At 54.5% G+C, this 16,217-nt stretch overlaps 3 protein-coding genes across 5 annotated transcripts; 2 read left to right on the top strand and 1 right to left on the bottom strand.

Moving 5' to 3' along the window:
• The first annotated feature begins 108 nt into the window (after positions 1-108).
• HDAC8 (histone deacetylase 8) lies at positions 109-9,022 on the top strand. 2 transcript variants are annotated; one of them, XM_015860034.2, is made up of 11 exons: positions 109-227; positions 445-497; positions 1,940-2,070; positions 2,933-3,074; positions 4,125-4,237; positions 5,351-5,428; positions 5,821-5,929; positions 6,639-6,811; positions 7,658-7,752; positions 8,188-8,293; positions 8,630-9,022. In XM_015860034.2, exons 1-11 carry the CDS (start codon positions 144-146, stop codon positions 8,650-8,652), a joined length of 1,107 nt encoding a protein of 368 aa, XP_015715520.1. In that variant the 5' UTR covers positions 109-143; the 3' UTR covers positions 8,653-9,022. The 2 variants fall into 2 exon arrangements, 1 of the variants encoding a protein (XP_015715520.1); XR_014945610.1 differs by lacking the exon at positions 7,658-7,752.
• Positions 9,023-9,508: 486 nt separating this feature from the next.
• On the top strand, positions 9,509-13,119 carry RPS4X (ribosomal protein S4 X-linked). The gene is made up of 8 exons (XM_085545966.1): positions 9,509-9,614; positions 9,667-9,764; positions 9,974-10,051; positions 10,276-10,456; positions 10,667-10,764; positions 11,525-11,696; positions 12,122-12,279; positions 12,959-13,119. The coding sequence occupies exons 1-8, from the start codon at positions 9,509-9,511 to the stop codon at positions 13,058-13,060; spliced, it is 993 nt and encodes a 330-aa protein (XP_085402092.1). The 3' UTR covers positions 13,061-13,119.
• Positions 13,120-13,564: 445 nt separating this feature from the next.
• Positions 13,565-16,171, bottom strand: RBM41 (RNA binding motif protein 41). 2 transcript variants are annotated; one of them, XM_015860033.3, is made up of 7 exons: positions 16,127-16,171; positions 15,941-16,057; positions 15,669-15,858; positions 15,344-15,548; positions 14,826-15,187; positions 14,458-14,602; positions 13,565-14,271 (listed from the first exon to the last, which is right to left on the bottom strand). In XM_015860033.3, the coding sequence occupies exons 1-7, from the start codon at positions 16,132-16,134 to the stop codon at positions 14,114-14,116; spliced, it is 1,185 nt and encodes a 394-aa protein (XP_015715519.1). In that variant the 5' UTR covers positions 16,135-16,171; the 3' UTR covers positions 13,565-14,113. The 2 variants fall into 2 exon arrangements, with proteins under 2 accessions (XP_015715519.1, XP_085402136.1); XM_085546010.1 differs by lacking the exon at positions 14,458-14,602.
• Between the last annotated feature and the right edge of the window lie 46 nt (positions 16,172-16,217).

A 16,217-nucleotide genomic window follows, 5' to 3' on the forward strand; every position in this document is an offset into this window, starting at 1 on the left:
AGGGCTGGGATTGGGGAGGCCGCCATCTTAACGGGTCGAGACGGGAGAACTACATTTCCCAGCGTGCCCCGCGCGCGGACTACAGCTCCCGGCGTGCCTCGCGGCGGTGAGGCCGGGCGGCCCGGCCCGGTGTGGCGGCCCTGATGGCGGCGGGGCCGCCCGTGGCCTATGTGTACAGCCCGGAGTACGCGGCACTCTGCGACTCCCTCTGCAAAGTCCCCAAACGGGTGGGCTGCCGGGAGCGGGACGGGGGAGACGGGAAAGAGGGAGGAGAGATCCTCCTGGTGGGGGCGGTGTAAGGGGGGGCTCTGTGTGAGGAGGGGTCCCGCTGTGTGAGGGGAGCCCCGGCGGGACGAGCTGGGGCTCGGTGAGGGCTGAGGGCTCCTAAGTGGCAGCACGGGCTGCTCTCACTCCGATGGTTGTCTGCCTTTTATCTCTCCTCAGGCCAGCATGGTGCACTCGTTGATCGAGGCGTATTCCTTGCTCGACCACATGATGTAAGTGACTCCGTTTGCTGCCAGGAAAAGCCTTTTGCACTGCTGAGGTTCGGGGATGCTGAGCTCTGCCCTCTTGCTGCCCTCACTCACGGCACGGCTGTAGGGCACCTACCGGATTTCTAGGATCTAATGACAGGCTCCTTGTTAAGTGGACTGGATGGTAACTATGGCAGGCATAATCTATGGCTACCCTTCCTGGCCTGACACAACATGTGCATCACCTTATGCTGCCTCTATGGAGGTCCTCTCACAGCTTCAAGCTGTACTGGTGCTGCTCGAGCCCAGCGAGATTGTGCTGTTGTGCTGTGCTGCTGCTTGGGAGCCTCCCTGTGAAGTGTAGGTGCTGTTCAGGAGAGGAGACAGACTGCGGTCTGGAGCAGAAGAGTTAGAACCCATCTTTTGGCTCTTTAGATTGTGGATATGAAGTGGTAGGAATGCTGCGTTGCAATGCCGGAGGCCCTGGGTTCGATTCCCCCCTGTGGCGCAAGTGGTAGAAGTGCAGCTCTGCTACACAGAGGCTCGAATCCCAGGGGTTGGATGCAGTGATCTCTAAGGTCCCTTCCAACCTGCACGAGACTGTGATACTATGATACTTAGAAGTTTTTCACCCCGAGGGTGGTGACGCACTGGAACAGGTTGCCCAAGGAGGCTGTGGATGCCCCATCCCTGCAGGCATTCAAGGCCAGGCTGGATGTGGCTCTGGGCAGCCTGGGCTGCTGGATGGTGACCCTGCACACAGCAGGGGGTTAGAACCAGATGAGCATTGTGATCCTTTTCAACCCATTTCACAGCATCTCAGAACACCTTGAGAAATCCCACATTCCTGTTTGGCGAGGCCTGGAAATCTCTGCAGCACTTTTTCTTTATTATTTATACTAAGAATTTTGTATAGTTGTTTGGGACAGAAACAGTCAGCCTACAGGCAGGCCTGGAGCATTCTTGCAGTAGCCCTGACCTGTACTACATTGCTGTGTGCAGAGCATTTTAATGTGCCACAAGTTTGAATTGGGCAGGTGTCAAAGTGCCTGAACCCAAAGAAGAGGTGAGAAAGTTGCTGAGGACAGACATGGTCTCTGAACACAACAGAGTTAAGAGCACATAGGTGTCACTGCTCAGCTCCTGCTCTGGAAGAATGGTGCCCTAGAAACATTGTGCCCGCCTGGAGTTGGACTGGGACAGCAAACAGGAAAGGGAGAAAAACCCCCAAGGTGAGGATGAAAGGTTAATTGCAGGCAGCACCTATAACTGTTCCCTGTTGGAGTGGGCCCAGCAGCCAGTGCTAAGCTTGTGAAACAGCCTGTTCCATCTTAACTCAAAGTGGCAGCTGGGTATGAGAGGTGGATGATTTTGTTATTTTCTAGAAGCAGTTGCCAAACTATCTAAGGAGGTTAAAGCTGCACTTCGCAGTGGTGTCCTGACCTACTCCCTCTCCTCTCTGCTAGGATAATCAAGCCCAAAATGGCTTCCATGGAGGAGATGGCAAGCTTCCACACAGACGCTTACCTGCAGCACCTGCAGAAGGTCAGCGAGGAGGGGGACGATGACCACCCAGAGTCTGTGGAGTATGGACTGGGTAAGGACACAAAGCTTTTGCAGTAGGGTAACCATTCAGTGCAGGGTGCTGTTTGCTAGTGGGCCGCACAGATGCCTTGGTGTAGATTTGAGGTGCTGCCAGACCCTTCCAGCCTGCAGTTACCAGTCAGGTTGATGCTTTCTGTGTTGCCAGCAGAGGGTACTGTTAGTCCCATGCTGTTGTTCTGCCTGTCTTGGGAATGACAGCCTGAAACTGCCACCAAGAACCAGACCTGCACCATTTGCACAATGATTTTGCTTACTAACTTGAGCAGCATGCTTCTGCCTGCTGGATTACAAAAAGCTTGAATGATGCAGTAGCTCTTTCCATCTCTGGAGCTGCTCTGTCTGCACTTGGAGGGGCAGCCCTGGGCTTGTACTTCACTGGGGATCTGCTCTAGGGAGGCTGCTATAGGAAATGGAGATCAGGTCCTAGGCATGGACCTATGAGATGCCAGGACCTGTCTGCTGTGTGGGTAGCCCAGTTTTTAGAGGAAAAATACATCTGCTGCTGCATCAGGGCTTTCCTGGTGGAACACCAACGAGCTAAAAGTTTATTTTGCAATCTTGCTATGGGGTAGTGGGTTAAGGTAGCTAAGCATGGAGATCAGAAGTCAGCTTAAAACTCCTTCTGTCAATCTGAGTGATCTGAATACAAGTCTTCTTTTTCCCACCCCCACATTTCTCACCCTCAGTATCTGCCACACAAGTCCAGATATGATACTTGTCACGAGGGTATTGTGCAGTGGTTTGTTTGTAATTTCAGCATGCTCAAAATGTAAAGCCAGAGCAGTGCTTAAGGAGCAGTAGCCCAAAGTGTGTTTTTCCTTTCAGCAGTGCCTGATGCTGGCTGTCACCCACAGGTTATGACTGTCCAGCTACAGAAGGGATCTTTGACTACGCAGCAGCTGTGGGGGGTGCCACCATCACCGCAGCCCAGTGCCTGCTGGATGGCAAGTGCAAGGTAGCAATAAACTGGCCTGGAGGGTGGCATCACGCAAAGAAGTAAGGAAACAGTCTCTTCCCTTGTGTTTTCTCACCTTGTGTCTGACCCAACTTCCCTCAGGAGGAGGAGAAGAACCAGTAGTGCGTTGCAAGAGGGGTGATGGAAGGACAAAGGGCATAGGGCCGGTGCTGCAGTGTGGCTCTGGGGTGTGTCCCCACATCCAGAGACAGCTTCTTATCCCTGGGGGGGTCAATTGAGAAGAGATTTTTACGAAGCATGTTATGGCCCATAGAGAATCGCAAAGGATCAGTGTCCTTTCAAACCCAGGTGAGCGCAGCAAAGCATTGCCCAGATTGTTCTGCGTGGCTTTCTTGGTTTGTGGGCTAGAGGAGTGAAGTCGGACAGGGCTGTCCTCTGACTTTGTTGGTGCTCTGAGATGTGGTGTCAGTAACCCACCTTTGGCAGGAGAGAAAATAACAGCATTGTCCCTGGATCCTGTGATTCTTCCCTGCAGGCATTCAAGGCCAGGCTGGATTTGTCTCTGGGCAGCCTGGTCTTGTGGCTGGAAACCCTGCGCACAGCAGGGGTTTGGTACTGTGGGCATTTTCAACCCAGGCCATTCTATGATTCTGTGATTATGGAGTGCTAAAATAGTTCCTGTGGCTTCCCCGTTTCCCATGGAGGTCTATGTTTTGTTAACTTATGTCCACCATCTTCCAAAACGTCACACCATCCTGCAGACAAGGGGCTCCCCTGAATTTTGCTGAAGTCACATCTCTAACCCTAACTCAAAAAGCATTGCTCCTTTGGTGCCAGCAATAGGAAGCTTCCTGTGCTGTGCAGAAGGGGCAGTTGTTTCTATGCACATACCTCATTTGTGCAGCATTGAAATGGGCAGAGCTCCTGCCTTGCTTCAGCTGGGGCTGCTGCTGGCAAGCACAGGATGGAGAAGTGAGCAGTCGTGTTCTCAGTGATCTGGGACTACTCCTAACCCACCTCTTTCTCTTCTCCACTGCTGCGAGTTGAAGGATTGCAAGTACAGGTGACAAAGCTGAGAGCAGTGGTGGCTGCACTGATGGTGTTCAACCTTGTGGCTGTTTTTCTCACAGAGATGAAGCTTCTGGCTTTTGTTACCTGAACGATGCTGTCCTGGGGATCCTGCGACTGCGCCAGAAATTTGACCGCATCCTCTATATTGATTTGGATTTGCATCACGGGGATGGTAAGGCCTGGCACAGGTTGCAAGCTGCATAGACTCAAGTAAGGCTTCACCTGGTGCAGCAGCAGTGGCTTTGTCCCTTTTCAGTGCGAATTCCCTCAATCCAGTTCTGCCATGTCCTGCTTTGTGGGTGTTACTCTGCCCTCTTGTGAGGTTCTGGGCAGCAGTCTCGTACCTAAAGCAACACAGTGCTGATCCTAATGCAGTTAGCTTCTCTGGCGAGAGCATTGGAACAGGTTGCCCAAGGAGGCTGTGGATGCCCCATCCCTGCAGGCATTCAGGGCCAGGCTGGATGTGGCTCTGGGCAGCCTGGTCTGGTGGTTGGTGACCCTGCACATAGCAGGGGGTTGAAACCAAATGTTGTGGCCCTTTGCAACCCAGGCCGTTCTAAGAATGATGGTGCATTCTAAGAACTTCCTTAGGTCCTTGTCCCTATCCTGGGTGACAGCATTTAATTCTTTCATGTCACCATTGCAAGGGGGAAGCAGTCAGTAACTAATGTTGCTTTTAAAAGAAGGCATGAGGCTATTAAACTAAAAGCAGAGAGGGCCTTGCTGGGAGCAGTCTTTGCTTCAGGGACATTATTTCAACACCAGTTAATGTTTCTGCTCTCCTAACTTTTATGGCGTGTTTCATTTTACTCCATTTTCTCCCTACATTTGGTTTCTGTTGAGTTCCCCATTACTTCTCTTTTTCCCTTCTCACCCTCGCTATTTTAATACATCTTTAAGGAAAAAGAAGAGGTGTGTGGAATTGCAGCAGCACTGGGAAAAGCAAGAGAGCCCAGTAGCTGTGATTCTAATTGAGGCCAAGCTCCAGGCAGAGCATCCATGCTCAGCTCCCTCCCTAGCCTTGCAGACAAGCACTGACTTGAGGTATTGGGACCCCTTCAGTTCTGATTAGCATGAGACCTGTCAGATTCATTTCAGTTGTGACCACTGCTACCTTTGAATTCGGATTTCCATCAATGGAAGATGGCTTTAGTTGAGCCACTTTTGTTTTCCTATTTCATTCATTACCTTCCTGCTCTACTCACAGTGTTTATTGGTCGTCTTTTTAGATTGTCATTTACATGAGTGATGCATGGAAGCTTTCTTCTTTCCCATCTTCTGATAGGTGTTGAAGATGCCTTTAGCTTCACCTCGAAGGTCATGACTGTTTCTCTGCACAAGTTTTCACCAGGATTTTTCCCAGGCAAGTTGAACTTGGAAGGTTTGTGCTAATCTGCTTCTCACATCAGTGGTGAGGTCTCAGCACAGGCACATCTCATCCTCATCAGCATAGGTGTCCTGCTGCCTTCTGCATCTAAATATTCCCTCTCTTTTGACCCAGAAGAAGGAAAAAGGGGGAAACTGTTTATCTGTTATATCTCCTTTCTTCTTGTGGCTCAGTTCTGCTGGCTGCCCTTGGAAGCTTAATTACAAGATGGGACAGAGGGCTAGAACCAGGTCCATTAAAACCTTCCACTGGTAGTGTTAAGTGGGCTTCTCCATAGACAGGCCAGGCACTGGCCCTCTGCTCTTGCCTGAGATTAGTGCTGAGTCTGTTCTCCTCTTCACTGGCCGTGGTCTGTTTCCATTTTCCAGGCACAGGAGATGTGACGGATGTTGGCCTGGGGAAAGGTCGCTATTACAGTGTGAACGTGCCTATTCAAGATGGCATTCAAGATGAGAAATATTACCAGATCTGTGAAACGTAAGCCCTTTAGCTTTGATACGGTTTACTTGGATGGAGTTCTAGAGACCACGTGGATTTTACTTGTTTTTAATCCCTCTTGAGATGAGGCAGGGGGCTGATGAAGGTCCTGGGGTGAGATCTGGGTAGTGCAAGCTCTTTGGTTTGACGCCACGGTGGTTTATAATTGCATGTCAGATAAGTACTGGAGTTGCTTAGGTTCTCAACCAAGGCAGAAGCATTTATTCCAAGAACCACATCTGTTCATTCCTTTAGAGAAATGAAGACACTGTTGTGAAAGCTATGTATTTATCTTCATGATCAGCCTTATGTTTTGGGCTTTAGAGTGCAGTGCTGGGAACGGGATTGTTCCCTTTGTGGCCAAGAGTCTCCTTGAGTAAAGTCCCAGTTGCCTCCTGCAAGGGAATACTTGTAATAAAGAATGAAAAGGACACTGACCCCCTATGTACAGTGTGTGTTAGAGCCAGGGGAGATCTGGTTTTGCCCCAGGAGGATGGGAGAGAGCAGAGTGATAATGTGGAACCACCTCTGTTCCTCTTGTCTTGTGTTTGTGAGAGGCAGCAGGAGCAGACCTTGCTCTTCTCTGTGGCTGTCACAGGAAAGAAATGCCCCCAGGCCTGGCTTCCAGCCCTCCTGCTCAGGGCAGCCACATGTAGTTTGATGCTCCCACTGAGCTAAGCTTGTAGTAACCCACTGCTTCTCTTTGCAGCGTGCTGAAGGAGGTGTATGCCGCCTTCAACCCCGAGGCAGTGGTGCTACAGCTGGGGGCTGACACCATTGCTGGAGATCCCATGTGCTCCTTCAACATGACGCCCGAGGGAGTGGGCAAGTGCCTGAAGTATGTCCTGCAATGGCAGCTGGCAACTCTCATCCTGGGAGGAGGTGAGTGTGTGTGCATTTTGATGGTCACATGGAAGCAGCTTTGTCCTCCTGGAGAGCAAGTCTTTAGCCTCAGCAACTGGATGGCCTCAGGCATTAAATATGTGGTACCAGCAGATGCCAGGCCCAATCTGTGTTGCAATCCTGCCTCAGACATCTGGCAGAGAGTGGTCTCATGTGGGTTTGAACAGAGGCTGTGTCTCTGGGTAAGAAGAGCCCCCAAAACTTACCTCATAAAAATGAGGGTAAACTATCATGGTGGTGAAAATAGCAAAGGAGTGTCCCACCACCACAGCTTGGAGAGGTGTTTGGAGTGGAAATCTGGGAGGGAGTAGAGTGAGCAAGGGAATGTATGATCTCCCTCTCTTTTCCAAGTGTTTTTTTTCCTCATTATTTTAGTCTACTGTAGAAAAACACTTTCCAAGTCTGTCATAGGGTTTCTTTCAGCCAAGGTCTCTCTCTGTGAGGTCATGCACAGCCACAATGGACATGACCACTGCCATGCTGCAAATGAGACCTCCTGTGCTTGTGAAGTGGTCACCAGCTGACAGATCTGAAGCTGCTGAGTACCTCTCAGACATGACAGGGCTCACTAACAAATGGCTGGACACGTGCATCTTGCTTTATGGAGCCAAGCATTAAAAAGCAGCAATTCCTTGTCTCCACTGCTACCCTTGCACTTCTCTCCCTATTGCTGATGACAACCTGTCCTTGTTGTCAAGAGAGATCATTCTGGGTCTACAGAGGTGTCTGGAGGAGCTTCTGCAGCTTGTTCCCTTCAATAAAATCTCTCTCTTTCCTTTTCCCCAATCTTTTCCCTTCCAAAATCACAATTCTTGCTGGAGACAGGAGGCTACAACCTTGCCAACACAGCTCGCTGCTGGACGTACTTGACTGGGGTCATCCTTGGCAGAACGCTGTCCTCTGAGATCCCTGATCACGAGGTGAAGTTTTCCAAGCCCTCCCTTCTTATGTAAGAACAGTCACCCCACCTAATCCAGGAAGCACCCTCAGCTCAGAGCTGTTTAGTTGAGACTCTCCTATAGCAATAATGCGCTTCCCTAGCAGGATAGTGGGTGCTTGTTCGCAATAACTGAGGTTGTCTGCGTCTTTTTTGAAAGGTTCTAAGAAACTAATAAGCTCCAGCCTCGGGTAATCACAGAGGATGAGGAGATGGAGTCACCTGTGTGCTCAGAGAGCTCCTTGGGATGTGCCAGGGGGAAGGAGCATCTGAATATCTGCTGAGTTAGATGGAGCATATCCATGGTGTTTGTGTATGGCTGTGCTCCATCTTGGTGGGGATGCTGGATGAGACCATAGAGGGATTGTGAAGTCCTGTTGGCCTTGTTTTGTCTCTTACTCCTCTCCCCTCCATGTAGTTCTTCACAGAGTATGGTCCTGACTACGTGCTGGAGATCACACCCAGCTGCAGACCGGACCGCAATGAGCCACAGAGGATTCAGGAAATTCTCAACTTGATCAAAGGTGAGCAGTTAGGTAAAGCTGCCACTCCTGCTTTGGCCTTATTTTGGCCTTTTTAGGGGGGACTTCTGGCTCACTGGAGTCTTCCTTTCTAGCTGGAAAGATGAACCCCATTTCTTTGTTTGCTCATCTTACACATCTCCCACTTCCCTTGGGATTCTCATGTCAGGAGCACGTTTAGTTCAGAGCTATGGTCTCTGTTAGCAAAGGGTGCTTTTGCCTTTGTTCTAGCTGAGCAGAGGAGTCTGCTAACCAGCTCTGAGTGTTCTTTGATGTCCCAGGCTGGGCCGTGCAGTGGGGCTGAGGTTGGGCTCAACTCTTTTTCCTCTTCTATTACAGGCAATCTGAAGCACGTGGTTTAGTGAAGATGGGAAGGCTCAGGTTCCTGCAACAGCATTTCCCTGTTGGAGAGACGTTTCCAGAGCAGCTGATGACATTTGTCGCTGCGGGAGGAATATGAAGAGGTTACTGTTGGTTCATTGGTGAATCTGTTTCTCTTTAAAAAAGCAAAGCCTGCTGTGTGCCACGAATCTCCATGGGTGGGACAGTGAGCCCTCCAGCCACAGCTTCCCTGTGCCAGCAGAGCCTCTCTTGTTCGTTTCACTTTTTTAACATGGTTAAAGTTTATTCTCACCACTGGTTTTAAATGGTTTTGAAGAGAGAGGCTGCTGTGTTTTAAACACATGGGTGGGTTTTTTCCCCCTCCCCCTCAACATAAACTATTTGAAATACTCCAGCCCTTTTTCTTTCGCCCTGCATCTGCCCTGCCTTGCCTGCACTCAGCTGTGTTGGTAACCATCCCTTCGGGGGAGGAGCCCCTGGGGCTCAGTGGGGTTTAGGTCGGGAGCAGCTGGGTTGTCCCTCCAAGGTGTCCCCATACATGGGTTCCCCCTCCAGCCACCTTAGCAATGTCACCCACTGCAGCTGACCCCTTCTTGCCCCCTGCCCCGTGCAGGGAGGAGACGGGAGGTGGTACCCGGTATGGTTAGTGGGGGGAATGTGGGCTGGCCCCATTTTGGGTAGGGGTGCATGTGGAGAGATCCCAGCTTGGGGCATAGCAGGGAGATGGGGATGTCCCGGTTTTGATGAAGGGATCCCAAGTTGGATGAGGAACTATTGGAGGTGGAGAAGGAAACAGTGGAAGGGTCCCAGTCTGGGTGGAGGGGTCACGGAGGGGTCCCAGCCTGGATAGGGATGATTGGGGTGGCCCTAGCCTGGATGGGGGGCACGTGGAGGACAAGGGGCCATGCGGGAAGGGAGGGGCCGAGTCTGGCCGGGACCCCCGTAGGCAGCGCTGAACGGGACCCGTCGTGGGAGGTGGGAGGTGGGAGGAGGGGGCGTCGCTCACGGTGCTCTCGGGACCTTCGCGCCGCCAGGGGGCGCGCTGCAAGGAGGTGGTGTGGCCGCGGCCTATCCCGCCCATATCAGCCTTGCACCGGAAGCGGCCTCCCTTTCCCGCAGGAGCGCAGCCATGGTGAGTGCGCGGTGCCGCCGCTCCCCTCCGCCATCCACCGCCATCCGCCGCCCCCTGCGGGCCGACGCCGCCGACAATGCGGCGCCGGGCACGAGGGAATCCACCGGGGGGCTGCGGGAGGGCCGGGAGCCCGGGGGTGGCCGGGGAGCCGGCGATGGGGGCGGCGGGCCTAGCGGCGGCCCCGCACCTAACGCGTCCCGTCCTCGCAGGCCCGCGGCCCGAAGAAGCACCTGAAGCGCGTGGCGGCGCCGAAGCACTGGATGCTGGACAAGCTGACGGGAGTCTTCGTGAGTTTGGGGCCGTGTGGGGCTGTGTGGGGCTGGGCTGCGCTCCTCGGGGCTGGGTTTGAAAACTCCCAATGCTTCTTAAGGCGGATCTGCTGCTTTGCGGGCGGGACAGCGCCTTCCACAGCTTCTGAGTGCCAGCTGGGCGCTCGGGAGCCGCGCCGCCATCCCCAGGCGCTGCTGCCCATCCTTTGTGCGCCCATCCTTAGGCTCCTCTCCTCCCGCAGGCGCCCCGTCCCTCTACGGGCCCTCACAAGCTGAGGGAATGCCTCCCGCTCATCATCTTCCTGCGGAACAGGCTGAAGTACGCCCTGACCGGAGATGAGGTGAAGAAGATTTGTATGCAGAGGTTCATCAAGATCGACGGCAAAGTTCGCACCGACATCACCTACCCTGCGGGCTTCATGGGTGAGGTCCGGGGGGAGTGAGGAAGGGTATGTCGGGGGGGCAGCGCTCAGCATTGTGAGGCTGTGGGGGGGATTTTGCCTTGATGATGATGAGGGTGAAAGCGTCATTCAGCAGCCTTTGTGTCCCATTTAAAGATGAGCTCTGTGCTGAATTAGCGTTGGGTAGCGTAGTCATTAACTGCTGCTGTTTTATTTCTCTCTGTGAATTCAGATGTCATCAGCATCGAGAAGACAGGCGAGCATTTCCGCTTGGTGTATGACACCAAGGGCCGGTTTGCTGTTCACCGCATCACAGCTGAAGAAGCCAAGGTGAGGAGCTGCTGCTTGATGCCAGATGGCCCCGGACAGGTGCTCCTAGGGGCAGTGTTTGCCCCTGGACATGTCTGAACTGGTGGCTCTGAATGCAGAGTCCATGCCACCCTTGAGAGGACCAGTCTGGGGCTTTCTGGGTTGGGGCATGGAGCCTTTGTGGAGGAAAATGTGTTGATGATGTGAGGGCAGCTCCCAGATGGACCTACAGGTGCGTGGCCTTTGTTCTTGGTGTGGTTGGGTTGCCTTGACAGGGAGCTTTGCTTGTGGTGGTTGAATGGTCAGAATGTTGCAGACTCAGAGCCACTACAAGCAAGGCTGCTGTGCAGGTCCCAGCCGGAGCTGCAGTGTGCTGCACTAGGAGGCTGTGGGCAGCACTTCTAGGCCCTTCTAAGTGGAGTGTCCTCCTAAATGCAGTGTCAAGGAAGGTGCACCCTGCCTTAAGCCAGGCACCTTGGCACCTCTGCTGTGTGCTGATGGCTGAGGGGAGAGCTGCTGTGCATTCAGGGCCCTTCCATCCCCAGCAGTGCTCTCGTTTCTTGCTGCTGCTTTGTGTTGAGCTGTAAGTCTCAAGCTGGCTGGAAGTTGGAGTGCACTGGGGAGGGCTGCAGGGCTGCAGCGGGCCTGGGGGATGGCAGCCTGTGCTGCATGGCAGAGTGAGAGAAACACTGCGGTCTGGGGGCTTCAATAGGAAGATATAGGGGTTGGTTGTGCAGAGGCTGGGGAGCCTTGTTTGAGCAGGGCTGTGCTTTGCTTGCAGTACAAGCTGTGCAAGGTGAGGAAGATCTTTGTGGGCACCAAAGGAATCCCTCACCTGGTCACCCACGATGCCCGCACCATCCGCTATCCGGATCCCCTTATCAAGGTGAACGATACGATCCAGATTGACCTGGAGACCGGCAAGATCACAGACTTCATCAAGTTTGACACAGGTAGGTCGAGCATCCCCTGCAGCGTGCTGCTCTCTTGGGAGACTGGTGAGCAGTGCAGGAGCTGAGAACAACTACCAGGCACCACTGATGTAAATAGAGAAGCAGCACCCTCATGCAGGGAGTGAAGTTTCCCTGGTGCAAGTGGAGCACAGATTCCTCGTGTGTCTGGGCAGTGGGAGGAAGATTCCCTGCTCTTTGCTTTAGGGACAAACTGTGGGAGAAGCTTTCAGCTGCCACTCAGCAGCATAGCCAGAAGGTGACGGGGAATGCATTGTATGGATGTTGGGACCATAGAGCTGTGTTCCTGTGGGATTTTGGTGTTCTTCACATGTCTGGATGCTCCACTGCTTTGCATCTCCCTGCCCTGCCAGGCTCTTTGAGGAGCACCACGAGCTCTTGTCACAGCCCTCTCTCCTTTCCTTTAGGGAACCTGTGCATGGTGACTGGTGGTGCCAACTTGGGCCGGATTGGGGTGATCACCAACCGGGAGAGACACCCTGGCTCCTTTGACGTGGTTCATGTGAAGGATGCAAATGGCAACAGCTTTGCCACCAGGCTCTCCAACATCTTCGTTATTGGCAAGGTAAGCTGGCATGGGCTGAAGGAGGGTGTGTCCCCTCCTATTGAAGCCAGGAGTTGTGGGTGTCTTCTGTGCTTGTATGCCCACTGAGTGAAGCTGACTGCCCTGAATTCATAGCCACCTTCCCAGAAAGACTGGGGACAACACTCCATGGTGTTTGTTTTTCTTAAATCAAATCATAGAATGGCATGGGTAGAAAAGGCCCACAATGATCACCCAGCTCCAACCCCCTGCTGTGTGCAGGGTCACCAGCCAGCAGCCCAGGCTGCCCAGAGCCACATCCAGCCTGGCCTTGAATTGCCTGCAGGGATGGGGCATCCACAGCCTCCTTGGGCAGCTTGGAGCTGAGCAGTTCAGGTCACAAAATGATCTGGGCAGGTGATCCATAGGAGTGTCCTCTCCCAGAAGCCTCCAGTATTGCCATCTCTGGATTCTTTAGTCCAGGTTGGAAAAGGACCTGATGGCTTTGGCTGAATGCCTTCCCCAAGGATATGAACAAAGACCAATAGGAGGCCTGTGCACCACAGCTTCCTCAGGGCCTGCTGTTGAGTGAAGGACACCGAACTGCTTGTTGCCCTGCTCAGGCAAGGGCTGGCCCTTGCTGCTTGTCCTCTCTGAAAGGGAGGACTTTATTTCCCTCTGAGTTCCTTGGTGTGATTTGGCTTCTCCTTCCTCACTTCAGGGCAACAAGCCATGGATCTCCCTGCCCCGTGGAAAGGGCATCCGCCTGACCATTGCTGAAGAGAGAGATAAGAGACTGGCAGCTAAACAGAGCAGCGGGTAAACTGCAGCTTGGGCCAGCTGTGGTCCTGACAGTATGTCCAATTAAATTTTATTACCAAATTAGTGGCTCACAGTGTGGTCCAGACATGAGGTATGGGGGCAGGGCACACTGTGCCAGGATGGTGGCAGTGCTGGGGGACCATAAGGAAAACCTGCACCCCACTGTGACACCTCGGGGCTCTGTCACGTCCACACAGACCCTGGCTGGGCTGGAAGGTTGTTTCTTTGTCAGGCATAACTGAGCTTATGGCTCATTGCAGAACATTATAAGCTCTTTCCAAGCCTCAGCACTGCTGGACAAGGTGGGACTAGGTAAAGGTGGGAGGTTTCTGCTTTACCTCTCCAACCCCTTCTCCTCCCCATTGTCTCCTCTCTGCTTTACCTGCACCCTGCAGTGGGTTGGGGCAGGGGGAAGGGTTTTCAGTTCCTGCAAGTTGTTCTGGGGGAAAAATGCAAAATGGGGGGGAAGGGAAGCATGAAAGAAATAACTGATAATACACATAAATAGAATCTTGGGTTATTTTTGCTGGACACAGAGCTCCTGTGCTGAACAGTGGCTGCAGCTCAGCCAGTGAGAGCAGACAACCTCCAGTATATCAGAGCCCCAGCAACTTCTGCACCCAAAGCACCACCTTAAGGCAAACGATGCTGATGCTTTAAAACATTCAAGTGTGAAAAATGATGCTTCCTTGCACACGAGTCCCTTTTCTCTCAAAGGAGCACACTGACGTGCAAATAAAGATCCAGAAATACACGATATCAGCACATCTGTTCACACAGCTTCCCCTCTTCCTCGCCACAAGGGGTTGATAACACAGACAGGTGGAGCACCCCAACGGCAGTGTGAGAACAGTGCATGAGGAGCACCCAGCACCAGCCCCCCTGAAGAGCCTCATGTACCAGCAGCACAGAGGAGAGCTGTGCTTCCTCAGCACCTTGAGGCTGCGGTCAGCCCTCACCCTGCCCTGCAGCTGCACAGAGCTGCACTCAGCTCCCACCAGTCCTCAGCAAGGCCAGCTCAGGGCCTGTTCAAGTCCACGAGCTCCTCCAGCCCTTACGTGGCAGCAGGCGGTGCTCCAGCAGAGCAGGAGGGAGCAGCAGCCTCAGCCTCTGTTGATGGCACTTTGCTTTTCCCAAATTCAATCACCATGGGCTTCCCATGCAGTTTGTACCCGTTCACCAACAGCATCGCGTCCTGAGCTGACTGAACATCTGCAAGGAGAGAGCAGAATGGTTCTCAATGCACACCGTGACGCAGCGCTGCAGCCCCCAGCCCAAGAAAGCAGCATGCAGGAAACCCAGCAGCACGTTTGGATGAGTCCTCCCCCAGCACACAGAAAATGTGAGCAGAGATGAAGGGGAGATAGGAGGAAGGGCCAGGCAGGAGGCTGAGCTCACCAGGGAAGGTGATGAAGGCCTGGCCCCGCATGCGGCCGCTCAGCAGGCGGAACTGGATGGGTGTGCTGTCCTGCTGGAACCGGGCAAACAGCGACACCAGGTCCTGCATGGTCACACGAGGGGCCAAGTTCTTCACATACAGCACCTGTTGTGGAGGCACTGGGGTCAGCCGGCCTGTGCCCGGCTAACGGGTGTACATAAACCCACTGCCAGCCCTTACACCTCACATATAGGAGCCAGCTCAGCTCTGCTACCAGCACGGAGTCCCCCACGCACGCAGGAGCTGGCACCTCCACGCAGCTGCCAGGCAGGAGCAAAGAGCCTTTCCTGGCTGGAAGATGGACAAAGCGTGGTTCATCTCCATGTACCTTGTTGGGCTCCCCAGGACGGTAGGAAGAAAAGCGAGGTATGTTGCGGAGCTCTTCCTCAGAGAGCCGGTTCCTGCAGATCTCCTCCTCTGGGATGAACTCCACAGGCTCCTTTATAGTCACAGGCCCTGGAGGGGGCTGCTGGAGCTTTGATGGAGGGCTGGGGCTCCCTGCCTGGCCTGGCTGGTCAGGAGGTGATGAGTCCTCATGGTCAGAGCCCTGCAGGGCTGGGGCAGGCAGGGAGCACACAGCACTCGTGCTTGGTTGGTCCCCTGCAGGCGGCTGCTTGCCCAGCACCTCTTGGTAAACGCTGTCCAGGTGACCCATGGGGTCCTTCTCATCTGTGACCCTTGGGGTGTCATCTAATCCACAACAGAGAGACACGGTGTGACGGTGCACTTGTCCCCCACCAGCAAAGGGGCCGCTCTGCACCTCAGGGCTCAACCCCATCCCTGCAGGTCGCAGTGGGATCCCTGCTCTGTTAAACAGCCCCAAGGGCAGAAGGGCTGGGAGCACACCTTGGTGGTACAGTGCCCGCAGGAAGGAATGCCGGTCCGTCCCCTGGAATAGAGCGTTCTCGATCTCCATCTCCCTCCTGCTCAGCTGTTTGCTGCCAGCAAACCTCTGCGGCAGCTGCAGGATGCGCTGCCTCTCGTCCATCTTCTGCTGGATGGCATCGAGTCGCTCCCGCACGGCTTCGGGGGCCGCCCCCAGCCCGGAGCGCTGCAACCAAGGGGCCGCCGTCAAACGGGCCCCGCCGCGTGGGGCGGCCGAGAGCCGAGAGGAGGCGGCTCCGCATCCGGCCGGTGTTTATGGGGCTGTCACACAGCGGAGCGGCCTCACCTTCCCCGCAGCGCGGTTCCTCCATAGCTCGATCTCGGGGTCGGACAGCCCCAGGTCCCGCAGCGCCGCGGTCTCTCTGTCGCTCTCCTGCAGCTCTCGGAACTGGGACAGGCTCAGAGCCCCGGCCGCCGCCTCCCCGAAGGGCCGGTAGAACGCGGCCGGAGCGAAGCACCTCCGCTTCGACTTACACCTGCACCGAGAGCGGAACGACCGCCGGGAGCTGAGCGGGGCTGCCGCACCATCAGCACCCCCATCCCCCGGCCGGGACCCACCGCTCGATGGAGGCGTTGGTGTCCAGCTGCTGCTGCAGGAGGCTCTTCAGCTGCCGCTCCCCCTCCGTCTCCAGCTCCTCCAGCAGCACCTCATCGCTGCACACGCTGCTGCTCACCCTGCTCGGCACGAAGCACCGCTCAGCGCTCGGCCCTGCAGCCCCCGCCCCCCCGGAGCCCCCCGCTCACCTCCGCATGGCCGCGGCCTCCAACCGGGATCCAACTCTCAGCAGCACCCGCGGCGATGGCGGCGGAGCGAGCGCCCCCTGGCGGCGGGGAG

The sequence above is a fragment of the Coturnix japonica genome, chromosome 4, assembly GCF_054131305.1.
Source record: "Coturnix japonica strain WE chromosome 4, WE-NBRP24, whole genome shotgun sequence".
In the NCBI taxonomy this organism is placed as follows: Eukaryota; Metazoa; Chordata; class Aves; order Galliformes; family Phasianidae; genus Coturnix; species Coturnix japonica.

Coding starts and splice junctions, on each gene's coding strand:
- RPS4X (XM_085545966.1), top strand. CDS start 9,509: ATGGGGGGCACGTGGAGGACAAGGGGCCATGCGGGAAGGGAGGGGCCG. Junction 9,765..9,973: donor CCCGCAGGAGCGCAGCCATG/GTGAGTGCGCGG, acceptor CCGTCCTCGCAG/GCCCGCGGCCCGAAGAAGCA. Junction 12,280..12,958: donor ACATCTTCGTTATTGGCAAG/GTAAGCTGGCAT, acceptor TCCTCACTTCAG/GGCAACAAGCCATGGATCTC.
- RBM41 (XM_015860033.3), bottom strand. Junction 15,549..15,668: donor GGAACCGCGCTGCGGGGAAG/GTGAGGCCGCTC, acceptor CCTTGGTTGCAG/CGCTCCGGGCTGGGGGCGGC. Junction 14,272..14,457: donor GGCCTTCATCACCTTCCCTG/GTGAGCTCAGCC, acceptor CTCTCCTTGCAG/ATGTTCAGTCAGCTCAGGAC.
- HDAC8 (XM_015860034.2), top strand. CDS start 144: ATGGCGGCGGGGCCGCCCGTGGCCTATGTGTACAGCCCGGAGTACGCG. Junction 228..444: donor TCTGCAAAGTCCCCAAACGG/GTGGGCTGCCGG, acceptor ATCTCTCCTCAG/GCCAGCATGGTGCACTCGTT. Junction 3,075..4,124: donor GGGTGGCATCACGCAAAGAA/GTAAGGAAACAG, acceptor TTTTTCTCACAG/AGATGAAGCTTCTGGCTTTT.